Source organism: Maniola jurtina, chromosome 17 (assembly GCF_905333055.1).
Source record: "Maniola jurtina chromosome 17, ilManJurt1.1, whole genome shotgun sequence".
Lineage (NCBI taxonomy): Eukaryota > Metazoa > Arthropoda > Insecta > Lepidoptera > Nymphalidae > Maniola > Maniola jurtina.
The window spans coordinates 4816324-4844080 of record NC_060045.1 but is presented as its reverse complement, the minus strand read 5'-3'; the positions used below and the strand labels follow the sequence as shown (position 1 = coordinate 4844080).

The 27757-nt window shown below is 35.6% G+C and overlaps 1 protein-coding gene across 3 annotated transcripts; it reads left to right on the top strand.

The window, feature by feature from the left end:
* Positions 1-41: 41 nt before the first annotated feature.
* On the top strand, positions 42-27589 carry LOC123874002 (polypeptide N-acetylgalactosaminyltransferase 5). 3 transcript variants are annotated; one of them, XM_045919143.1, is made up of 13 exons: positions 42-196; positions 425-668; positions 1135-1345; positions 2416-2545; positions 4684-4850; positions 5502-5666; positions 6676-6829; positions 18327-18504; positions 22157-22337; positions 25155-25294; positions 25905-26138; positions 26412-26604; positions 27172-27589. In XM_045919143.1, exons 2-12 carry the CDS (start codon positions 501-503, stop codon positions 26577-26579), a joined length of 1896 nt encoding a protein of 631 aa, XP_045775099.1. In that variant the 5' UTR covers positions 42-196; positions 425-500; the 3' UTR covers positions 26580-26604; positions 27172-27589. The 3 variants fall into 3 exon arrangements, with proteins under 3 accessions (XP_045775099.1, XP_045775098.1, XP_045775100.1); XM_045919142.1 differs by lacking the exon at positions 22157-22337 and adding an exon at positions 19032-19212; XM_045919144.1 differs by lacking the exons at positions 42-196; positions 22157-22337 and adding exons at positions 255-331; positions 19032-19212.
* The last annotated feature ends 168 nt before the right edge of the window (positions 27590-27757 follow it).

Sequence of the window (27757 nt, the reverse complement as noted above, 5' to 3'; positions counted from 1 at the left end):
TTTGATTAAAGCTTACTGGCAGCACTGGAGCAGAGAGAAAAATAGAGTAGAAAGTTTGATTGACGTATCACGTATTGACGTATACGTGCGCGTATAGATTGTCGACCGCTAGCCTTTTATCGAATAATTAATTAATTAGTCATTAGAAATAATAAATAATTAAGTAACAAAAAACACGAGACATTGGTTTTATTAGGTAATATTTCTTCGGCTAATTTTAATCTGTACGACGTAGAACTTATTACTTGTTTTATACGAGCCAAGGTGGAATCCGGGAGCCTACTTTATAATCGTGCCTGAACTTATGATTTCATTTAGTTTAAATGCAAATGTAAATTTGATGTTACGAGATAAATGTCATAAGTAAGAATGCGTTGTAAGTTCTCCGAACGAATTACTTTCATTAGAACTTTGTTTGTTGCAGAGCTTAAGGTCAATTCTGTATAATTGACATGTGGCAGTGAAAATAAGTTTGTTCAGCGGTCTTATATTCAGCTAATATGTTTAGAAGCAAAATAAGGATACACACATGTCGTATAATTCTTCTTACATCCTTAGTGTGGTTATTAGTAGATGTTGCACTCTTGACCTTTTACTCAGACTGTTTTGGTGAAGGATGGGACTGCAGTAAAAGTAAAAATGTGAATAGTGACTATGCTCCTGTAAAGGTAAGGTTTTTTTTTATATATTATTATTTGGTCTGATCCTCAAAATTTATTTATTTTTGTGATCTACTTTTTTGAAAGTTTTATAAAATGCAGGCTTTTTGTGCAATAATATAATTAAAATTATAATTAAACGAGGTAAAATAATTATGTGTTTACATGTTCTGGGCTACATAATTAAGGTATCTTAGCTTGATAAATTCTTTTTTTTTTTGAGCTAAGTTCTGTCTATAAACGAATTAGGGGTGCATGTGTGAAAACTGTTGACAAGTTGCAATGTCTGCAATTGATTCCTGCATTTTTTTAAGCTGTTAATTTAAATAAACTACTACCAAACCACTTTAGAGTAATCTGGCACAGATTGAGAATTTGCAACTAAGGAGACTCAAAGTAAAAGATTTTCCTTAAAAATTTAGCAAATAAGTACTTTGTCCAGAGAAATTATTATAAGTCACAAATTTTTTGGCAGACTATTGAAGTAGTAGGAGGTAAAAAAGCTGCAATTGCAGCAGCATTAAAAAAGGACATAGATGATGAGGACACAAATATTGAGGAGAATGAGATAGAGCATAATGTTGGAGAAGATGGTGTGATGCTGCCACCCTATCCCAGATCTCGGCTCAAGAGGTGGTCCCCAGCCCCATTTGTGAAACCGGTGGGGGATTCACCAGGGGAAATGGGTATGTTTTTAATTGATATGTAAGCTGACTCATTTTTTGTTCATATAAAACTTCTTTCCTAGTTGGGATGTTATAGAAAGAACTGATTGTGCAAAATTTGAAGTCTATTCCTAGCGACTTGCGCTATATGTATATGTTGATATTATGTCAGTCAGTCAGTTTCTCTTTTTATATCATACTAGCTTTTGCTAACAACTATGACCTTATAATATAATTTGTAATGTAGGTAGTAAATAATTTTTAGAATCTGATCATAGTTTCAGAGATTACCCCCTACATGTAAACTTACAAAGTTTATCTCTTTATAATATTAGTGTAGACTGTAGAGTATCTATAAGCCACTTTGTTCTACATGATAAAAAAAATAGCTTCAACAAGATAAAACCACAATAGGGGCTTTTATGGGAAAAAATAACATCAACTCCTAATAAACCGGTATTTGTCTCTTCCTATATTGATATGCGTGTTATCAGTTATTATTATGTTTTAGACTATACAGGATGTTTTCAGAGATTCATTTTTTTAAGGCAAATATTGATAGAGAGATCTCTAGAGAGATAAGAAAAACATTTCAATTTATTACTGATTTTTATTAAATCTCCTATAATATGACAAAGAAACGGATCTGTACTATTTCTTTAATAAATAAACTTGTTAATAGTTTAAATAGAGTAAACAATATGTACATAATTGTTTAGGATTATAGACATTTCTACTTCTATGATACTTCTTTGAAATCTGGTCTTTATCATGTGCTTACTTTGTATTGCATTATGCCAATCTATTTGCTATATTACGTTTGCTATTATTTATATGCATTTGACTTGTAGTACGGTGGACAATAACTAAAACTCAAATTCCAAATCATTTATCTGAAGTAGGTACTATTGTACACCTTTGGATGGTCAGAATTGTCAGATATGTAAGTGGTGATAGTTAATTACGTAAACTTTAAACTAAAGCTACGCAGGCTCCAAACGCGCCCAGGTCTGAGAAGAACCCACAACAATTTCAGCCAGGTATTCTTTTTATTATTACCACTTCACAAGTAACTTGAGTTGTATTTTCAGGCAAGGCGGTAAACATTCCTATAGAACAAGAGAAGCTGATGTTGGACAAATTCCAAGAGAACCAGTTCAACTTATTGGCCAGCGACATGATCTCACTCAACAGATCTCTCACTGATGTCAGATTTGAAAAGTAAGCTGTTCTCTATTCTATTGTCCTAGAAAAAAAATTTAAACCTGCAATACTTCTGAGAAGACGGTAATTCCCGTGGGAACTCTTTGATTTTCCGGGGTAAAAAGTAGCCTATGTGCTAATCCAGGGTATTATCTATCTCCATTTTAAGCCCATTCCGTCCAGTAGTTTTTGCGTGAAGGAGTAACAAACACACACACACACACACGAACACACACACGCACACGCAAACGCACACGCATACGCACACACGCACACACACACACAGATCTTTGATCTCTTCCAAGCGACATCATATTATAATTGTGAAAGTGTGTTTGTTTGTTGGTTTGTAGGTTATCTTTAATCACGCTGTAATGGAGCTACTGATCTCTGTTATTTTTTGCATGGATATAGTTAAACTTGGAGAGTGACACAGGCTACTTTTTTAGCACAGAAAACCAGAATGCCCACAGGATTTTAAAAACCTACATCTACACAGACGACGTCGCAGGCATCAGTTAATCCTAATCCTAAACCTAATCACACTAATCACACTATCACATCACACTATCACACTAATATTATAAAGGCGAAAGTTTGTATGTGTGTGTGTGTGTGTGTGTATGTTTGTTACTCCTTCACGCTAAAACTACTGGACGGATTGGGCTGAAATTTAGAATGGAGATAGATTATACTCTGGATTAGCATATAGGCTACTTTTTATCCCGAAAAATCAAAGAGTTCGCGCGGCATTTTGAAAAATTTAAATCCACGCGGACGTAGTCGTGCTATAAAAGCGATTACAACTACCATACAGAAGTAACAAACTGTAATAACTTTCAAGTAAGAAGTGTCTTCAAAACAACATTGAGTTATTAGATAACAAACAATTATCGGTTATTAATTAATGCTTTTAAAATTCCTAAGTCAATTGTCATGAATGCATCTAACAGTAAAAAGTGGTATTACCTGTGCAATGAGCAGTACATAATTGATTAGTAATCATATTTTAATTGCACTTTAAATGCCATTAACTATAGAAATAGCAGTTACAGTTTTTTATTTGCAATACATATTTTATTAAGATGGTTTTAATGTAAGTCCTAAAATAACTTCAGTTGCACATTACATAAAAAAGCAATTAAAAACAACATGATACAATGCATTTATTGAACAATTATACATATATAATGATATAATGCATAATTTATAATATTTCAATCCATTAAGGTTGGCACACACAACCGGTTTTTAAGATGGACTTTTACCTATCTTGATATTGCTGAACTAGATTGATAAGAAAAAATCTTGCTTTTCTCTAACAAAGGCTCACCTAAAAGTCTTTATAAAACGAATTCACATCAACTAACAGAAATTATTGATTCCGCAAGTTGAATTACATTATTGTGTTACTGGATTGAGATCCACTCTTTCCCTTCCGAAAACCCCTTCGTTATATAAACCGACAACTAAATATTTTTAATTCTATGAAGACTTGCTTGTAGCAATAGCGATCCGCCCCGGCTTCGCATGGGTAGCTTATTAAAATTTTCGTAGGGATCTCTAATTTTTATCCGACTGCGGCAAAGCCAAAAGGAAGGGTTATGATTTTAGTAGTCTATGTATGTATGTTTGTATCCAGATTCTGTGTGTTCCACCGTAGCGCCTAAACTACTGGGCCGATTTGGATGAATGAGGTGTCGATCGATTTGTCGTAAAAGCCCGGGTGACATAGGCTACATTTTATACGAAAAAAAACTGTCCTAACGGATGTTAGGTACATGAAAAAAGTGAGGGTCTTCAAATTTTTTTTTTGCGATTGTAGTGAGTGGGATTTCAAATGAAAGAGGAGAAAATTCGGAAATTGAGTTCATAAATATAAATGTTAAACAACATTAAAATATACCAAGCGACAGAAAAACAATTTTACTATATAACTTTTCAGGATTTATTAAGAAGATTGCAGTCAGATTTTAGTTTTTTTGAAAATAAAATATAGCGTATGTTACTCAGGAGTAATGTGGCTTTCTATTGGTGAAAGAATTTACAAAATCAGTTCAGTAGTTCCAGAGATTAACTACCTACAAACCAACTTTTAATTTAATTAGTATAGATAACATAACTTTCACTGTATATCTCTGGCCTCCTTGCTCTAGGTGTAAAGACAAGCAGTACCCGCAGCTCTTGCCAACAACGAGTGTAGTGATAGTGTTCCACAACGAGGCATGGACCACCCTCCTCAGGACCATATGGAGTACCATTAACAGATCACCCCGGCCGCTGCTCAAGGAAATCATACTCGTGGACGATGCTAGTGAAAAAGGTAGTTTTAGTTTTCAGTGAGCTTTCTTAATTATTTCTTAGTTTGAACTGCAAAAAACGGCTAATGGTTTTCAAACATTAAGCGCCGGCCATACAGGCGGCGTATGCGTCGCGTTAGCGTAGACGTAGCGCGTACTTTTGCGTTGTAATGTATGGAACTGTATGAGACGTGGCATACCGCTTGCGTGGCGTGAACGTTCACGTAGACGTAATGCACGCAGTTATGTCTACGGATTCACGTGTACGTGCTTGCTGTCAATCGGCTTTTAGACAAAGCTTTCAAATCTCTTGTTTTTTCTTAATTTATTTCTAAAAATCTAACTCACTTGTATATTGTTTTTAACACGTTTTTTTTTCTTCAAATCATTATTTCAAGATTCTTACGTTGCCAATAATGTTATCTCAAAAGCAAATTTCATTCAAACCTCCATTAGGATTTCAATTTTTATCAATGCACCAGTTCAAATCTTTATTTTAAGATTCTTATGATGATAATACCCTAATTAGTACTTAAAAACTTCAAACCTCTTGAATTTTAATTTAAGGTTCTCATTTTTGTCCCATGAATAATATTTTAGCGTTTAAACTTTAAACTATCGTGAGTGAAGCTAGTCGGGCTTACTATTTATGAATCAAAATATTCTCTGATCAGAGCACCTGGGCAAGAAACTAGAAGACTACATAAAGACATTACCAGTCCCTACGCATCTCTTCCGGACGGAAAACCGTTCGGGCTTGATCCGAGCAAGATTGTTAGGCGCTAAACACGTGAAGGGCGACGTTATCACATTTTTGGACGCACATTGTGAATGCACAGGTAATTATCATACTTCATACTAATAGTTGTTTGTGTGTATATATGTGATTTCTGCGCAGGTACATTTCCGTAACGTGGTAGTACTGTAGTTTTTGGAAAACGTCTGTAATATTATGCACTGACGAAAATTTATATAGAAATACGTTATAGATAATGTATTTCTGTACGTCTCGTGCTATAGCAACTTGTGTGTCGTACTCACGCGACCGCTGTCGGTCGACGTGGGCAGTAGCATTCATACAAAAAAATCAAAAATAAAAATTAAAACCGACTTCAATAACCACAAACACTAAAAAGTAAAAAATAACTTAATTTATTACCGAACATATTATGTATACAAGACTTTATGTAGTTCTATAATAACATTTTTTGTGGATTGGATGTGTGGGGTCACAAACAGTAGTACCTACCTAAACAGTACAACCTACCTAAACAGTACATGCGGCTAATTTGGCACTGAGTCCAAACAGAGCCAATTTTCTTAGGCGCAATGCACACCAATAGAGAAGAATGGCCTTATTTACTGAGAACGGATATGGCGCTCAACTCGCCAATAAGCGCCCAAGTGTGTCGCGCGATCATTCAGTCTCTTCCATATTTTTGAAGTCTTGAAAACTTCTTTAGTCAGGTCAGCTAATTTTTGGATGAGTAAAACTTAAAGGTCGCGTCGCGACATGCAAATGTTAACAATGTTCGAAGTGCCGATAAATCTAAAAACTAAACTAGTGTTTAATAGTTAAACATTAGTTTAGTTTAATTAAAATTTCATAATGTTAACAAGATATTCTAAAAAAAACCATTGTTATTTCATAGTTTTTAGTTTTCGCTTCTGTTGGCAGTCCTCACTGACTGCCAATTTTCTTCACTATACCAATTTAAACCGTACGTCGACGCACAAAAAGTTCAATTTAAATTGTTAGGTGTCAAAAAGACTCGGCCCTAATTCTCTCCGTCGGTATTCGCTGGCCCTTAGTCTTTGCAAAATTCAACCACAAAATTATTTCTGTAGAGGGCTGGTTGGAACCACTCCTGGCGCGGATAGTGGAGGACAGGAGCACCGTGGTGTGCCCCATCATCGACGTCATTTCCGACACTACCTTCGAGTACATCCAGGCTTCAGACATGACTTGGGGTGGCTTCAACTGGAAACTGAACTTCAGATGGTGAGTTTTGAAGTATAACTCAAAATTTTAAAAACCCGACTCAGAAACCTCTATAAGAAAACTAGAAGAGCTCATAACTTATAAATGGCTGAACCGAATTTCTTCGATTATAGCTAAGAACACTCTCGATCAAGCCACCTTTCAAACAAAAAAAAACTAAATTAAAATCGGTTCATTAGTTTAGGAGCTACAATGCCACAGACAGATACACAGATACACACGTCAAACTTATAACACCCCTATTTTTGGGTTGGGGGTTAAAAACTTGTTTAACCGCGAATTATTGAAAGTAACTTTAGAGTTTTTTCAGTTACTTAGTTTTTGCAGTTAGAAACTACTTGATTTACAACGTGATATTTTCACATGGGGCGTAGCGAAATAATTTTATCATCATCATCGCGTGCCTACTTCGAAACAAGTTTGGCGGTCATCATTCGAAAAGCTTCTCTATCTAAAGTCGCCTCTTTTAACCCTCCTCTAAGTCCCTCTGGGTAACTAAGTCCTGTTCACTCCTTTATATTATCGTCCAACCATTTTGCGTCTTTGGCGACCTGGATCCCTTTTGCTTGTAATTCTTCCATTACTCAACTTCAATTTTGGGAATGAGGCTGAAATCTTTAGAGCGCACTTTGACGTTCAGACTTAAGACACTGTTAAAACGAGACAGCGTTATACCGCTGGTGTTTTGTCTGGTTTTAACTGAAACTTATGTCTAAGCAAAGTCAAAGTGCACTCTATAGATTTCAACCTGAGAGTCCAAAGAAAGCGAGCTTTCTGCGATGGTAAACATGAAAAAGTTTAATAAAATACAAATCAAACATCGAAATCTGTCAAAAAAAAAAAACAATTTTCATCAAACGATTTCCTCGGAAACTTGTTATATAATAAATCGCATTGGCATCGTTTAACTCGTTGTACTTGAACTACATGGCGTTGCCAACGCGTATCGCAGGCGAGAACAATGCGACGCGGGGGTTATGCAAGCAAAACAATCTCGCGTAACAATCGCGCCCTAACCTTGCCTCCGTATTCATCCACCATAGTGTTAGAGTTTTTTTTTTAATCTACGTAGGTACCTACTAATGATGTCACTATGATGTAAAGTGTAAACCAATTCAACGAATGTCGTCAATCGTGATCACACATCTCTATTATATCACCCATATTATAAATGCGGAAGTGTCTTTCAAACACGTCGGAACGGCCTAATAGATTGACATCCTTTTTTTGCATGAGTATAGTTGAAGACCCGTAGAGTGACAGATCAAATTTTTGTTTCGGAAAATCAAAGCTCCCAAGAGATTTCTAAGCTTAAATCCACGCGGACTACATCGCGGAAGGACGAATCAGCTCGTTCTTAATATGTATAACTAGTGAACGACAAAGCATATAGAAGGTGCGTTTCTAATTCATTCATTCGAAAAGAGAACACAAAGTCACGTCTATTTAAATCACAGCAATCTTATGATTGGTTCGCACTGTGTAATGCGACACTGGTCACTGCCGTGATTGGCCGAATCAAAGTGATAATTACAATCGGAGCTAAATTACGGAGCTACTATCGAATTGAAGATGCGTATATAAGCACCGCCCACCACGGTGGAGATTTCGTTACTCGAGAACATCATCACACTATAATATTATAAAGGAGATAGTTTGTGTGTGTGTGTATGTTTGTTACTCCTTCACGCAAAAACTACTGGACGGATTGGGCTGAAATTTAGAATGGACATAGATTATACCCTGGATTAGCACATAGGCTACTTTTTATGCCGGAAAATCAAAGAGTTTCCACGGGAATTTTAAAAAACCTACATCCACGCGAACGAAGTCGCGGGTATCAGCTAGTTATAAATATTAAATACTAGGTGGCCAAACCCACGTTGTTATAAGTACTCATAATAGTGTTCATAGTAGCGAAATGTACCTGAAAGCATTCCGGCATTCAAGACTTGCCCGAAATTTTACTAGACCCGAAAGTGTATAGTAAAAGCAAATATAGAATTGTTGATATATTGGTCACGTCTTGTTTAATATAAAAGAAGCCTAAACAAAAACTGGGGAAAATACTTCAGAGTTTACCTACAGCAGGTACAGGATAGGAACTCCAAAAATGTTAAAGAATGAATCCATGCTGTTTAATTTCATGCGATTTAAAAATAATATCTGATCTCGATTCAAATAATACCTTACACTTATGCATATAAAGTTCAAAATTGAATTGGAAAACATAGGGTCGTTTGTGATTGGTTGGTGACTCAAAATAGCGCCCGATGAGATTTTTGTCTCTATCATTTGTATGGGATTACGTAACAGAGAGAGCTCTATCCTAACTTCTTTCCACGGATAGAGTATAGTTTGTAGATAACTAAAGTAGGTAGCACTAGTATTTTTACCCGACTGCGGCAAAACCAAAAGGACGGGTCATGATTTTAGCAGTCTATGTATATATGTATATGTATGTATGTATGTTTGTATGTATCCAGATTCTGTGTGTTCCACCGTAGTGCCTAAACTACTGGACCGATTTTGACGAATGAGGTGTCAATTGATACGTTATAAAAGTCCGGGTGACATAGGCTATATTAATACGAAAAAAAATTGACTTAATGGATGTTACATCAAAAAAAGTGAAGGTCTCCAAAATTTTTTGCTCTTGTATCGAGTGGGATGTCAATTGAAATATAATGTAATGAATATAAACGCACAACAACATTAAAATATACCAAGTGACAGAAAAACAATTTTACTCTAATATTTCAGCGTTTATTAAGACGATCGCAGTCGGGTTTTAGTTTTCAACTTTATCTTGTTGTGAATCTATCGCTTGATAGTTTGTAGATACCTGAAGTAGTACTAGTAATTTTGTGAATCTATCGCTAATAATAATCTATAATAACCACAAAGAAATAGACCGAGTAGATTTCAAATCCTATATTTACTTCTAAGCGGTTTAACTTAATCCACTAATCCTCAAAATGGGCTGATTTTGATTTCTTTATGTAATGACAAATTAGTGGTATCATTTATTAATAAAAGACAGAGTACCGATTTTCCTCGAATTTATCGGATTAAATTCAATTACGAAGTGATCTAAACTGATTTTGTCGAGATAAATTATTGAATCAATTACACTACACGCTGTGCTTCTTTTTGGGGTTCCGTACCATAAATTCAAAATGGGTGCCATGAAAAAAAAAGTGTTATTTCTTGTGCGATCGTAGGTGCGGAACCCTTCGTGTGTGAGTCCCACTCGTACTTGACCGATTTTTCTAGATAACCACGATAAAGGTGTGTCAGATAAGCGAAAAGATATTTACACTAATTTTATTTTGCTGATAAGCCGTGTTAAACGCTTCGCTTATGATTGTTCAACCAGATAACTCTTAACCAAGTTGTTGGGATATTTTGGTTTTATAGGAAAAATATCAGTAAAAAGAAAAGCTTGGACGTCCTGTTTGAGATATATATTTTTAGTGAGTTAAAAAGTCATCGAACGTAAAAACAAAAGGATTTTAGAAAAAGAATAAGAATAAGAATATATTTAAATATAAACAATTTAGTTTACAGCCAGTTCCAACATCCCCCTTTAAACTAAATTGTCTTACAAAAAAAAAAACTTAACATAACATATTAACACACAGGAACAAAAAAAATAAAAACTAACTAAGACCTAAACTACCTATAATTCTACTAGTTGCGATAGGCCCAAGTGGTTTGGTAAGAATATCTGCGGGTGTATCACAACTTTTCATATAGTCTAAAGTAATTGTATTATTACTAACTTTTTCTCGTATAAAATGAAAACGAGTGTCAATATGCTTCGTCCTGCTATGGTGCACAGGATTGTGAGCTAAGTTTAGTGCACTCTGACTATCTGACAATATCTTAATTGTAGATATCTTACCGGTAATATCCTCTATAAATTTACGTAAATAACAGGCTTCTTTAGTTGCTGCAGTAAGAGCCATGTACTCAGCTTCAGTGGATGACAGAGCAACAGTTGGTTGTTTCTTTGATTCCCAAGACACTGGTCCACCAGCTAATTTAAAGACATAGCCCGTGTAAGACTTTCTGTCAATTGGACAATTTGCCCAATCAGCATCTGCATACCCTGTTAACGGCTTTCCAGTTTTCCTATATATTAAGGAATACTCTAGTGTACCCTTCAAATATTGAAGAATCCTTTTTGCTGCTTTCCAATGTTCCGTTGAAAAACACGTATTGAATTGGCTTAAGTAGCTCGTTGCAAATGCTATATCAGGACGTGTATTGACTGCCAAGAACATAAGGCATCCTATTAGATTTCTGTAAGGCAGCAGCAATGACTCACCACTATCGTTTCGTTCTAATTTGTTGTGAGCTAAAGGAGTACTAGCCGACTTGCATTCACTCATATTAAATTTGTCCAATATGGACAATATATAATTAGATTGACTAACTTTTATGTAATTTTGATTCCTTTCTATTTGTAATCCTAAATATGACTTCAAATTGCCAAGATCTTTCAAACTAAAATATCTTGACAAGTCATTTTTAACAATGTCAAACGTCACGTCAGAATTATAAAAGACAATTATGTCATCCACGTAGACACCCAAAATAACAAATTCATCACCAAAAAGTTTCGTAAATACACAAGGCTCCGAAGAAGTTCCTACAAAACCTATTTTTGAAAGGACTTCATTCAATTTTTTGTTCCAAGCACGAGGTGCCTGTTTGAGACCATATAGAGATTTTCGAAGCCGGCAAACCCTGTCTTCTTGCCCTTTTACACAAAAACCAAGAGGTTGTTCCATAAATACTTCTTCTTCCAAATCTCCATAAAGAAATGCTGTATCAACATCCAAATGTCTCATTTTAAGATTTTCTTCTGCTGCCAATGCAAACAAAGTACGCAGGGAAGAATGACGAATCACAGGCGCAAACGTCTCATGATAATCTATATCTCTTGTTTGATTAAAACCTTTGACCACTAGCCTTGCCTTATACTTGGTTATATTGCCATAAGCATCCTTCTTATGCTTATAAACCCATTTGCAGGGAATAACTTTTTTATTTGGTCTGTCTACTAACTCCCAGGTATTTAACTTCATTAGTGAATTGTATTCATCAGTCATTGCTAAATCCCATTTTTTACCATCTTTTGAATGTACAGCTTCAGAATAGTTTGTTGGTTCACCTGAATCAACATCAGTAGAGACGTGATAAGTTAAAAAATCAGGTGGCTTTCTATTTCTAGATGGGTATCTGGGTTCATTACTTACTTGCGTTTGTTCAATACAAAGAGACTCTTTATCCATGTTCACAGGAACAGATGATTCTCCTTCTGGACTACAACAATCAACACAATCATAAAATTGATCATCATCAGGTTCAGTATGTTCTTCGAATAGTAATACTGACTCCGTATTTTGAACTATAGGTTTTGATGCATTTTCCTTTAAATTTGTAAAACAATTCTCAAAAAAATTTGCATCTCTTGACTTAATAATACGTCTTGGATTTGCAGGATCCCGAAAAACATAAGTATTAGGATCTTCCGAGTAGCCAACGAAAATTGCTTCCTCTGCTTTTAAATCTAGTTTCCTTCTATTACATGAAGGTATATGTACTAGAGCTCGACATCCAAATACTCTTAAGTGACTTAGATCACTTTGTCGACCACTCCACTTATCATAAGGTATTTTGCCACTCAAAGCTCGATGAGGGGACCTATTTTTCAAATAAACAGCAACTTGGAAAGCATCTTGCCAGTATGCATTAGAGAGTGAGCTTTCGGCCAACATTGATCTTGCTTTTTCCGTTATTGTACGGTTCGTTCGTTCTGCAACTCCGTTTTGCTGCGGACTATAAGGTGTTGTTACTTGGTGCTCAATACCATTTGAAGAAAGATAATCAGAAAACTCTTTATTTACATATTCTTTTCCTCCATCGCTTCTAAGAGCCTTTATTTGAAAACCTAATTGTTTCTCAACTAGAGCTCGAAATAATAAAAATTTATTCATTACCTCAGTTTTAGAAGATAAAAAATAAGCAAAAATCTTGCGAGTATAATCATCTATGAAAGTTAAAACATAAACGTTTCCTTGAAAAGATGTCGTGGACATTGGTCCGCATAAATCACTATGGATTAGTTCTAAAGGTGATGACGCCCTATTATACGCTACATTTTTAAACGGTTTTCTGGCTTGTTTGCCTTTTACGCAAGCGATGCAACTATTTTTATCAACCTTAGTAAAATCTACTCCTACCTGATGATTCTTCAATTGATTCATGCCTATGCGACATAAGTGTCCTAACCGTTTATGCCAGAGCTGATACTTGCTCAGACAGTCAGTGTGCACCTCGTACGCAATATTTTCACTATTCATCTTAGGTGGAATATTAACAGTACAATCAATTATGTACAGTCCACCACAGGGCGAAGCATGAAGGACAGAATCACCTGAAACACAAAAAGTATCATTTTTATAAAAACTACATCCGCTTTTGTCGAAAACACATACAAAACCTTTATCAATAACTTTCTGTACTGATAGTAAATTAGCCTTTAAATCTGGTACTAGGGCAACATCACTTATTGTTTTTAATACATCACCAGGTGTCTTAATAGAAATATTTCCTATTCCACAACATTTAACACTTTCACCATTTGCAACAGTTATATTTCCAGTATTCATTGACCTAATGTCCCGGAACCAATCTTTTCTGAAAGTCATATGTTTTGTAGCCCCAGAATCTACATACCAAACATCCTTATTTGAAAAATTAGCAGTAAGTGCTGTGATCGAATCCGTGACTTCCTTTGGTTTGGATTTCATTCCTTTGGCCTGGAAAACTGTATTTATTGGTATGGTGTCATTATTAGACATTTCATTTAATAGTTTTGTTTTGACCAAATCAGAAGTAATATCGATGTTGCAGTTTTCAAGTGCCATAATCAATGGCTCATATTTCGATGTGAGACCTCCTAGTAATATAGCTGCAATCGATTTATCTTCTATTACTTTGTCTATATCAGCTAGGTCTTGTGCCGTTGACAGAACTGCATCTATATATTGTTCAATATTCTCAAAGTCTGAAAGACTTAATCTATAAAGCTTACGCTCTAATGCTAGCCTTCGGCCCATACCTTTATCCTCAAAAGCTGCCTTCAGGGCTTCCCATGCTTCGGCTGCAGTTTTTGCACATCTTACATGTGTAATCGCTACACCGTCTAATGTTAAGCATATTTTAGCCAGAGCCTTAGCGTCATTCCTTACCTTAATTGGTGCAGCGGTCGTATCTCCTTCTGGATACCCATCTATAGGAAACCAAAGGTCCTCATGCAGTAAATAATTCCGCATTTTAAATTTCCAAGTCAAGTTAATCAGGAAAGTATATTAGTAGTTATTATGCATATATTTTACTTTAATAGAGTAGAAAAATGCAGTTTGGCATTCTCAATATAAGCATCTACCTATATTCCGTGAAGAACTAATCTAATCTAAATTATTCTTTATTCCTTCTTTATTTGGATTCATGTCTTACATCATAAAAATCCCGTCAGGACGTTGCAACGTATAATATTGGTAGTTACTTACAATAAGATCCTTCATCTTTAAATTAGCCTGTACAACGACACGACACACGACCACGCCACGACTGGGCAAATGATTCCTCGGGCCACCTAATAGAGTCTGAAGATTTCAGATAGAAGCAGGTTTTGCCCACAAGTCATCTAGCATATTATAACACACGTTCGAACGTCCCAGGTTCAAATCCCGGCATGGCTTTGGAATTTTATAATTTTTAAATCTCTGGTCTGTTCTAGTGGTAGGCTTCGGCCGTGCCTAGTTACCACCCTATCGTTAAAGCTGTGCCGCCAAGCGATTTAGCGTTCCGTCACGATGCCGTGTAGAAACCAAAGAGGTGTGGGTTTAATAAAAACTGCCATATTCCTTCCAGGTTAGCCCACTCTTATCTTAGACTGCATCATCACTTACCACCAGATCAAATTGCAGTCAAGGGCTAAATTATATTTGAATAAACAAATTAATTAATTAATTTCCATAATTTGCATACAATTGACAACCCTACACACGGTAAGGAAGAGGTTATTCAATTACAAACATCGGATCACAATAGCTGATGTTCTATACAAACGTCTATTTATATCAATACATGTATTGGTTAGGGTTACGTCTAAAAAAAGCAACGAAGGTCACTAGAAGTTTGCACTTAAAGGTGAGAGGTGAATGGGATTGAGAAATCATTAAAATGAATCACAATCAGAATACATTCGTCTGTCTGCACATTCAAAATTTATCGTAGCAATCGCAACGAAATATTTTATTATTTGCTGATGTCCGCGACTTCGTCCGCGTGGTTTTTTTGGAACGATTTGATTTTCCGGGATAAAGTGTAGCCTATGTCACGCTCCAGGCGTTTAACTATATACCCATACTTAAAACCACGTCGATTCGTCGTTGCTCCGTTGTGACAAACGAACAAACTTTCGCATTTATAACATGGGTAGTGACTAGTGATAATAATTATTACCGAATAGGATGTAGCGATTTAGTGGGGACGCTCAGTAGTGTTGTACAAAACAAATTGGTATTACTAAAAATACTATCTTTTTCTTCTGAATGTTTTCTGCGGTAAAGGACGAAATTAGTTGAGTATTGTACAAGTGTAAATTAAAAATTTATAACACCCCTGACAAGTGAAGGTTACAGTAACTAGAAAAGAGCTGATAACTTTCAAATGGATGAACCGATTTTCTTGAATTATAGCTAAGAACACTCTCGATCAAGCCACCTATCAAACAAAAAAAAAACTGAATTAAAATCGGTTCATTAGTTTAAGAGCTACGATGGCACAGACAGATACACAGACACACACTTCAAACTTATAACACCCCTCTTTTTGGGTTGGGGCTTAATAAAAAAGGTTATAGGAAAGGATTACAAAAACAAATGTACTTATTAGTGTAACTACCTGATAAAATAGGTAAGATAGAGATCGTCAGTTACAATTTACAATAATTATCATGTAGGTAAGTGTGTACACAACTATTAACGTTGATAACGCTTATATTTATACCTAGAAATAGCAATTACCTATCACGATCGATAGACAATCAATTCCCATCACAGATAATTTTATGAGTAGCTATTCGTAGATAGGTAGGTACTATAAAGGATGTTATAACAAATTTATTGTTATACTTCAAAATAATTAGTCAATAGTTTTTAAAAAAACAGTGTTATCTATTTTACACTGTTCAGAAAATCCGCTACAGCAAGGTGATTTTTATTCAGTTTGACTTCCAAAACAATAACCGTTGGATCAATATTTGAAATTAAAAAAATAGGATTTTTAAAACAATTCTATACTAATATAGTAAATGAGAAAGTGTGCCCCTGTTTGTCTGCTAGCTTTTACACCCCATCCGATTTACCAATTTTTGTGAAATTTGATACAAAGATGGTTTGCATCCCATGGATGAATCTATGCTATTTTCTGTCCCAGAAAATCAAATAGTTCCCACGGGATTCTTAAAAACCTAAATCCCTGTGGATGAAGTCACTGACATCATCTAGTTGTTACAGAGGTAGCATCTTGGCGATAGAGATCGGACACTTTTTTTCCCGGAAAATCATAGTTCCCACGGGATAAAAAATATCCACGCGAACGAAGTAGTAGTACTTATAGTAAAAGTAGTTTTGTTTTGTGCCTTTTGATTCCAAACTGCTACTATATCGCTTGTTAAAAAGAAATAAAAGTGCAGTCGACTGTCGCAACATTTTAATGAGATACTTTCCCCTAGCATGCTTCATTGTAACGTGCAGATACTTAGTTCCGTTGATAACGCTTTCATAGTTTCAACTCAAAACCAAACTGCTGGCAACTATCGTCCTAGTTGGAGACAAACGTTTCCGACGATATGGAAGTGTTCGATCTAGTGACATACAATAACATATGCAATAAAAATAAAACATTTATTGTTAGGTACACAATAAATGATTTATTTTATTATTATATTATATGTCATTGTTGTTTTATTATTACATCATGAAAAGAAATTAGTTCATCCTTTGAATATCCATTGTTGTGACTTATTAATTGAAAACTGGTTATCTATTTGAGTTTCATACCAATAAAAAGGTCTGAAACCAGCATGTCCTTTATGCAATTGATATCTTTTATGAAGAATCCTCTTCAACTTCTTTCTGGAAAAGCTATCGGTAAACAACAGAAACAATATGCTGCTATTATACAAGCTTAAAAAACTGACCAATAAAAACAAAAAAATATTACATAGAAGTAGATTTTGAACCAAAAAGTCTACCTACCGTAATAGTAAAGTTTTTCTGCTCGGTAAGTTGTCTAAATTATCAGTGTTATATATCTACCAAAATTAAAAGGCAAACGCGATAAAACGAATCTACTAATGGGATCTCTTGTCGAACCATGTTTCATATACAACATTAATTAGACGATCAAAATCGGCTTAATTTATTAATGTTGTAACAATTGATTGATTAACACAAATTCCACTCGCACCAAAACAATTATCGCGCTAAATATACTTAATAATTACGAAAAGAAATAGGTATTATTGCGTGAGTTATCGGAAATTACCTAAATATTTTACTAACCCAAATATTTTTAGTTTTTTCAGTAATTGAGGTTATGTTGGAATGATTACCAAATTGTTGGTAAAAGGATTTGTGGAAAATTTTGCTGTGGCATAAATTATAAGACCTTTAGAAAACACTTAGTACTGTTCTGGTCTTGTTTTAGGATCCCGGATATTCGGGATAGGAAAAACGGACGGTTCAGAATGGTTCGTGTCTGAATACAACAAATCTGATACTACAGTGGAAATATTTGATAAACGATACAGTTTTTTTAAAACAGTCTCAAAATCCGCCAAGCTCTCTGAAAGTATTGGGTGTCAGAAGTCAAAACACCAAATGTGTCAACATTTTGTACCACTTTTGATAGTGGTCACAATGTTGAGACATTTTGCGTATACATAAATAGTAATTTTCTCGATAGCTGCAGTATCGCTACTTGATGGCATTAACACTCGCCTCAGTAAGTCAGTACTCAGTGAACATACTCGTACATATCACAAACTAGCTGACGCCCGCGACTTCGTCCGCGTGGATTTAGGTTTTTTGAAATCCCGTGGGAACTCTTTAATTTTCCGGAATAAAAAGTAGCCTAAGTACTAATCCAGGATATTATCTATCTCCATTCTGAATTTCAGCCAAATCCGTCCCGTGGTTTTTGTACACACACTCACACACACATACAAATTTTCGGCTTTATAATATTAGTCTGATTTCGCCACTGGCAGTAAGTGATACCGCGGCTTAGTGGTGAGAGCGTTGGGCGCGAACCCAGAAGACGCAACAGGATCGAATCCTGCCGATTTCGCAATTTTTGATATGTATTTTTAAATTATTTACTCAAAATTTTTTTGATATGTTTTCTGAAGGTATCGAGTGCCAGAGCGCGAAATGGCTCGACGTGGAGGAGACCGGACAGCGCCTCTTCGCACGCCCACAATGGCCGGTGGATTGTTCGCCATCGATAAGGACTACTTCTACAAGATCGGCTCGTATGACCAGGGCATGGACATCTGGGGCGGAGAAAACCTCGAAATGAGCTTCCGGGTATCGTATACTTGCTACAAATCTTTATAAAGAAAGTGGAGAACGTTATTATTTAGATAAGGTTATATTTATTTACATTGCAGGGTTGCAAAATCTAAAGATTGATTGATTTTAGATTTTGTAATCATAATCAAAATGTTTATAGTTAAAAATATCCTTTCACTAAGACGGCTCGTGCGTCGTGGACGGGGTTGCAGGAGGGTGACAATTGACGTAAAAATCAAGGAATTTAACGTCGCTATCACCCTCGTGCAATCCGCATCGTTCTACCCTATGTACCGTCTCAGTTAAGCGGTAAATCTACTGTTGCAATTTTTGCCATAAGCAAAGAAATATAGTATGTCACCTCTTACCATGCCAAAGCTGAGGCCTTACAGTATGAATCTATAGAACTGCGTCAATGAAATCTAAGTATTCTTCCAAATTTGGATATTAAAAATAGTTTCATTGGTGTTTTTACGTTATCACACATCGTCGTAAAATAGTAGTATTTGAAATCGGGTACTAAAAATGAGATTGGGGTGAAGGTGTGGCAGTGCGGCGGTCGGCTTGAGATCGTTCCGTGTTCGCACGTGGGCCACGTGTTCCGGGACAAGTCGCCGTACTCCTTCCCCGGCGGCGTGCAAAACGTGGTGCTCCACAACGCGGCCCGCGTGGCCGAAGTGTGGATGGACGAGTGGGGAGAGTTCTATTACGCCATGAACCCAGGTTCGATGTTGGACTGTAGTGCAGGATTTGCTAACGTTTTGCGTTTTTACTCCGGACAAAAGAAATGTAAACTCAAGAAATTCGGTGGATAGGGAATGCCTCTATAGACAAAAAGAATTAAATAAACAGTTTCGTTGTCCATATAATAAAAATTATTATGTACGGGCATATGTATCAAAATTACTGTCAATACTCTCTTGCGTTTTGTCCCGCTAGGCGGTTGTGAAAAGCTGCATCTATCATTGCTATAATTTCAATTGTTGTGATTGGCTGGGTTTATTTATTTTTACTGAGACAGTATATTTTAGCCATTGTGACTGATTGGCCAATCAGAGGTGATTGCGATGTCTCACAGTAGCTATCAACTATCAAACTATGACATTAGGGATCCCATATAGGTACTTACTAAAAAGCATTCTAAATAGAACTGACCTTTGTCCATACAAACGTCAAAAATAGTGTCCCTTAATTCTTGAGGTGGGGTTTACAACATTCCAACCAGTCAATAGGTAGAGAATAGGTAGGTAGTGATTCTAACGTTTCAGTATTGTTTAAGTAGAGTCCTGACATAGTTTTTATAATCCTGATCTTCGTCAGTCAATTGAAATGGTATTTTCCAGCGTATTGACGAAAATGGCTTGATTTTCTTTCCACCGAGTGTTTCCAAGATAAAATAAAACTTAAAAAAAATATTTGCACACTGTAACATCTAAAGATATAGTTTTTTTGCAAAGGAAGTGCAAAACTTTAGCAACCGTGGCACAGTAATAAAGTTTTGTTGTGGCTTGGGATAACCAATTAACCTCATCTGATGTTTTTTGCGCCTGTCATTAACATTATTAATAAATAATTTAATAAACGTCGGCTTCCTAACTACCATTAACCATTGCGGCTGCATTCGTATTTCCTTTGTATTCCAAATTCATTTGTGTACCAGAAAGATTAGTCTTCTCTCTTTCACGATTATAAAGAGTGGGTGAGATAGGACTAAAACATCGGTAATACATAATGTATTAAAAACTGCTTACGCATGCCCTTTTTGCTATCCTTTTTTAATTCTATTTTTGTTTTATCTATGTGTTCTATTAGGAGTGTGCCTTCATTTACTGTTTTTGTTTCTCGTCATTGGTTTACATTCTAGTGTCGTTCATGGTAAACACAGTAACAACATTTAGCGATACTATCGCTAAATATTCCATGTCTTTAGAAATTATGTTCCATCTATCTGGAACCTGTCGATACGTTACTTAGCAACATTGTTATTTGTCAAAAAAGATTGAACAATTTTGACAATGACAATGTTGCTAAGTAATTTATCGACAGATATCTGTAGATAGGATTTATTACTAGTGTGTTGTTACGATCCATATTATCACGGTGAAATTAGACTAACAAGCAACAACTTACAGTGGCACTATGATGTAAATGACATTTTATTTTCTGATTATTTTGCCCTATTCTGTTGATTTATATCCTTTTCACTTGGCTTCTTCTCGATGCAGAAGCAATGAAGTATTATTATCCATTATTTTGAAAAGGAAACTATTGACTTGAGTGATCATCCACAGCAATTCTTTTTATATGAGATGGCAGATTTATTTAAGAAAATATATTTTAAATTCTATGATGGAATACATTTTATTTGAATGGTCAGTTAAACTTGTATTTTATGTTTAGTAGGAACTAACTGGGTTAGGGGTAAAAACGTGAGACTTCTTAACCCCTAAATTACGTTGTGAAATATTAACTAAATAATACACACTCATCATTAATATATTTCTAAATATGTCTGTCACAACTCATCATGGCTTAATAGAATAAATATGGGTTAAATATATACATATTATATATAAAATATATATAATGTCAGTTGATTTATCGTATTTATATGCCACTAATCGGTCATATTTTGTGTGTAGATTGTGTGAAAATTAACCCGATTATTATGATTCCGACATATTTTTGGCGATATGGTTATTTGTATCTATAGCAGAAGTAACTATGTTCACGAGAATATATTATAGTGAAAATCTAAATCTATCTAATAATATCCATAAATACAATTTTTTTTTCATACATGCTCATTATGTTTAAAGAAAATTAAGTTGTGTTTATTATATTGATGCTTGGTAGTTGTGTTGCATATTAACAGGATATTTCTTAAACTGGATATGAATGGCCGTATCGAATTGTTTTCAGATGTAAGTATATTAACGGATATTAATTATTTACCTACAATTTTGCGTATTCACCATATTATATTTCACTAACCAATTATACTTATACTGCAATCAAGATCTAAGAAAAACACGGACTTCGAATTTTCTTAGAACTTGATTGCTCATTGCTTACAGTATTCGCGGATATCTATTTTCGAGATAAACTATTAATGTAATTTTGTGTTGTAACAGCTTATATACGAAATTATTATACCTATATTGGTTTAAAATCGTTCAAATGGCAACTTGCAATGGCAATCTTCAGGTCCATTTATCTATTGTTTTCAAGTTTACGACTCATTAACCTTGAATATACTTAGTATACCTAAATATTTCTCTGAGAGAAGATGACTAATAGCTACTGATAAAATAAAACATTACAACTGGGAAAGTCCGTTTACATTTCACATGTGTATTTAATACATAGTAGTAGTTACTATGTAAACCTCAATATCATATCTTGTAGTTTATGTTTTACTGAAGCAATCTTTCTGGTTAAATACCTCACGGTATACAGAATTCAGCTCGCACAGCACTGTGATCTAAAGTTCACCAAATATCTCTCTTTCTATCACGTAAACTCTCATTTCTTTCTTTCTCATGAGATAGAAAGGGATAGAGTCGCGGCTCCGTAGGTAGGGATATACCTACCCATCGGGTCACGTGACCAAGTGATATGGGCCAGAAGTATTGCCTCTGCAAGTGTAACACTCGGGGGTGGGCAGGTGTGGATGTGCGGCGGCACGCTGGAGATCGCGCCGTGCTCGCACGTGGGGCACGTGTTCCGCAAGACCACGCCCTACTCCTTCCCCGGCGGCACGGGCCGCGTCGTCAACCACAACAATGCTCGCCTCGCCGAGGTCTGGCTTGACGACTGGAAGCATTTCTACTACAATATTAACCCAGGTCCTTAACGCTTCCGCTTGTGCGTCGGCCCAGGCCAGGTGTTCACTGGTGAGCCGTTACCGTAACCGTTGTACGCTATGGTTACCACAAATGATAGTAACTATAATGTGTATAATAATGTCAAGAAACTAAAAGCCTTCAAAATAATTCAATCAAGTAGTTTCTAATTCCAACCGCTATAATATGGAGCGCCCCTCCGGCATCAGTTTTCTCCTCCACTTATAATCGTCAATAGCCAGCAAGTCGGCTTGCAGCCAAGCGCTAGTTTACAAATTAAAAAAAAAAAACCATTTTTTGAGATTCATTAGCGAGGCGCGATGGATACAATTTCTGTGATTGGTCGGCTATTATAATATCACGTCATACTCATGGGCCTCCTCTCTGAACGAAAAGGGTTGGGCCAATAGTCTACCACGCTGGCCACGTGAGGATTGGCAGACAATGGATACGGTTACAGCTAGCTAGTGAAGTCCCGGCTTGGAGCGTATTTAGGCGGTCTGAATGCAAATGTTAGTGTAAAAAGATCATCATAAAAAATTAAATCTGCATAGGCGGTAGATACATTGGTGTCAAATAAAATGCTCATGAAGACGGACTCAGGGATGTGTCCGCGTATGTGTATGGTTGTACAGTGCTCGTATATACAACCCGCGGATGAAAGGTTGACTGATGAAACAATGCACGGCGGATTAGACACCACCCCCGTCGCTTTTTTTGTAAACAATATTCGGACTTGGTGGGATGTACCTAAAGGTTAAACTGGACGCATCCCGCCAATACAATCGCAGTCGTATGATTTATCATACCCATAGTTAAAGATCGAATAAACGAACAGTGGAAAAAATTAATGGGTGTATAATTCTCTTAACTTATTAGTCAGACCTACTTATTATCACATATCTTAAAACTGTGCAGCTAAAATTTTGAAAAGGACCTACTTATTGTTACTTTTAGACCTGCCAATTTCATGTAGTTATGAGATTTGCGTACAACCGAGTTATTACCAGTATCGCTTTTTGTAAAATTATACCTCATGCTGCAATTTCATTTCGAAAACAAATCGATCAGTAAGCATTACTCTCATCTATGGCACAACCCAAGTTTATCGAGCGTATCGAGCTATGCCAATTGTAAGCCGTCATGCAAAAATGTTTGCATTCCAAATGCGGCCGCCTAAATACGCGATCAACTCAAGATGCCTGTGTCAATTGACCCATAAACGTATAAAGTTGACCTTTAATAGAGTAAATTAAAACTAGGCACCTGGCCAAATATACTGTGCATTACTGGATTTTGCTGTTCTACCATTATTTTAAAATAAAATGTTTTACCGTAGTATAATATTTAGAGCTGGCAAACAAAACTGTGTTTTAACAAAAATCACCTATAAAAAAAAAACGAAGAAAATAATTTATTTTCTTTACTGTTTATAGCCGCCTGAATATAAATCTGAACTCATTTCCAAGCAAAACGTTCTAAAACTGCCTTGAATTTTCAACCCTTTCATGATTTCGATCAATTAATATAAACTTCAATACATTTCCTAGCAAAGAGGCATCAAACTGTATTGAGTACTTTCGTAAATTCGATCAAAACGGTAAGTAGAATAAAATTATTATAGTAAAGTTTCAAGAGCTTTCATTCGGTTTTTTTGCTCCTCCTGTAAAGTTTTATTTTGTGTAGTTACACCGTTTTGTCGCCAGCATTAACTTCTTTATTATCTTTTATGGCTGAAAATGATATCAGGCATCTTTATTAAAACTAATCTTAATTAAGAAGACGATTAAATAATAAACAAATACATATATATTTATAATATTGTATCATAATTTGATTGCTATTTATGTATGATTTTAACAGTCTTAATATTATCCAAAGTATATACATTATTACACGTTATAATTTATTATGAATATATATTATTTGTGTTTTTAATAATATGTTGTTCCTAATCGAGTTAATGTCCTATCTATATTTGGAGAAGATACGGCTCTTGATGTTGAGATTTAAATTCTTGTTCAAGAAATACAAAGTAAAAACAATAATAAAATAATAATTTATAGAAAAGTAATGCAACAAATGACAGTTCGTTAATGACAGCCAAGTCTAAATAGGACATTAAAGCTAATTTGGTTATACTGAACTATGTTGGTTGGGAAAATTTATGCTATTTTTTCAGAAATAGCATAAGTAAAAGATAAGATAAGGCTGCAGAAAAGGTTGCATGACTCTAAGTCCCGCCATTTTAGGTCTAAACAACCAAATTAACTGCGAAGGTTAGCTGACATTTGTGATTTGTAGGTTTTATCGTCTTTACTATTGAGACCACTAGCTTTTTGTTATGGGAAATGTGGCCGCAAAACCATAATCAATAACATTTAATCATTATTAAATAACGCTTCCCATTAATCCCATTGTTGAATAACTATAATAACAATCCCATTCTTTTTAAATCAATTCATTCACACACTTCTTTAAGGTTTTTGTTTAAAGAGTCTTATTTATTTGTTAAACATATTTATTATTTGCTGATATGTGACATAACTTCTTTGTTTTCTAGATACAGAGAATTTCCTGAGAAAAGCATCTTTTTACCCGATTCGGCTAGAAAACTTTCATTCTCGAAACATTAAAATAGTAGATCAGAGTACATATTCGAACGATTCATAGGCAATATTCAAAAATAATATGCTAAACGCTTTTCATACCTACTCAGATATTTTTCCAAATATTTGGCAAACTGTTTGAATAGTTCTTAGATTTACAAATATTCGTCCAAATATTTGGCATGAATACTAAATTTATTGTGCTGTTCAGGCGCGTTGAACGTGCCCGTGGGTGACGTCTCTGAGCGAAAAGCGTTGCGGGAACGCCTCAAATGCAAGAGCTTCAGATGGTACCTGGAGAATATTTATCCTGAAAGTCAAATGCCATTGGAGTACTATTATCTTGGAGAGGTACGTATATTTGATTAAACATTTACATGTGCATGATATATTTTCTCTTTCCATTTATTTCAATATTTACATTATGTGTGGCGTGGCTCCCAAATCTTTCTGCATGAATTTTTGATTACAACAGTACTGTTAGTGAGTACTCTAGAGATTGGTTACAGAAATGTAACAATTGAATCAGCTAGCGTATGCCGCATGTTACCATACAGGTATCTGGTATAGGCAGTATGTAGTGAAATAATTTATTTCTTGAGTATCATCGACTTCGCAAGGTAATGTCTGCTTCTACAGATCTTGAAAACTATTTATTGTTATTTGCGAACTTCAACTCAACAACTGCGCTGGGTGATTTTCGATAAAGTTATGTTATGTTATCAGCCGGGCGATTCAGAACACTCGATTCGGTAAGTTATCGTACACCTTATCGAATTATAACTTGCCGAATCGAGTGGTTCTGAATCGCCCGACTGATTTACCGATTTCTAGATACAGATTTTTACCGTGTTAAAGAGTGTACTTAGTTTTAGGTATCGCTGAATTCATTAAGGTCTTTACAAACCTGTAAGCTAATGCAGAAAAGTTTTGTATTTAAAAAAATCCCTTATCTTTTCAGATCCGTAACGCAGAGACGTCCAACTGTCTCGATACACTCGGCGGTAAGGCAGGCCAGCCTCTCGGTATGGGGTATTGCCACGGTATGGGCGGCAACCAGGTGTTCGCGTACACGAAGCGCAAACAGATAATGTCAGACGACAATTGCCTCGACGCGGCGCATCCCCGCGGGCCTATCAAACTCATCCGTTGCCACGGCATGCGTGGCAACCAGGAATGGACCTACGATACTAAGGTAAATGCCGTATTTCATTCCTAATTTATGGACATAATTAAATTAATTGTGTTTTATCCTGGTTACAAATTTCATCACCAATGACGACAGTCTTTGGTGCGCTCGGGCCTGCTTCAGAAAATTTCTCCATCGATCATTCGATTTTGGTCATTCGTTTAGGTGTGATGATAATAGCTTTTTGGTGTCCGAGGCTTGCTCATGTTGCGCATGATATTTCAGTGCCTTAGGTATGGTTATCAATTGATGATTGTTTACCATTTTTTGTTTGTACAGACGCGAACAATAAAACATACAAACACGGGCATGTGCCTCGACAAACCGGAGTCGTCGGACGTGTGGAAGCCGGTGTTGCGGGCGTGCTCGCGCGCGCGCTCTCAGCAGTGGCTCATGCAGGTGGACTTCAAGTGGCAGGCGCGCCGCCAGCAGTCTCTTGGCAGCTAGTCCACGCCTCCGCAAGCCCTCTGAGGTGAGACACTACACCCTGTGCCTGACAACCCAACTCCACAGAATGGTGCCTAACTTAAGGGGCATGAGACGGGTCTGTCCAAGAAATTCAAATTTAATTTGGTTTTCCGCAATTCGTAAACTAATACAACAAATTAGGCTTATGGCATTCTAATGGCGCCAATGGCAGTATCCTCTCCACATGTTTATATAAAAAACTTTACTTGAAAGGGCCCAGTTTAAGACATTAGTTTAGTATCGACTAATTTGTGAGTAACTCACGTCAAACTCATTATTTTGGCTAATTTCTTCTCATTCTCATTATTCTGGCTAGTCATTCTGGTATCACGCTCCCAATCTGAAAGATGTTCTTTTACGGCCGAAATTGAAATCAATCTATTAATAATCTGTCGATAAGTTACTTAGCAACGTTGTTATTTGTCAAAAAAATAATACAATTTTTATTAAATAATAAAATTGCTAAGTAATTTATTGAAATATTACAGATATGGTTGATTATTAATTTCGGATGTTAGTGAATAATAATGGATAGATATTTTATTTATACAAGTTTTTTTTTTGTTTGCAGGATCGACAACGATAGACCATAACAGTCTTCCTTCTGTCGTTAGATAAAAAAGATTTACTTCCTTATTCCTATATCTGAAATTTTATATCTATTAGATTGTATTGACACGGAAGGTCCTGTGAATTGTTGACAATACATGCGCTGTAATAAGTTTATCTTAAACGTTGCTCAAACTTAGGATTGTGTCTGACGTGTTGTATGTAGAGTGAGAAGTTATGTTTTCGCTATAGTGGTTTTCCTGTACAAAGTCCCTTTTAGCATACTTGACATCTTCGAATATCGAGTTATTCAATAATTTTCCTATTATCGATATATTTTCATATAAATATATCGGTTATTATTTTCGGTGTTAATCGTCAAATCGAATATTTCACATTATATCGAATCAACAGATGATAGAAAGGTGATATTCAATATTTTATCTAATATTCGATTTACTAAAAAAATAGAAAATAATCATAACACATAAGTGAAAATATTGAATTACTTGTTAATTGAATAAATAGAGTTTAACTTTAAATATTTTTAATGTAATCGTTATATGGAAAAAATTTGACGATTCGTGTGTTACTAATAAAACAAACGA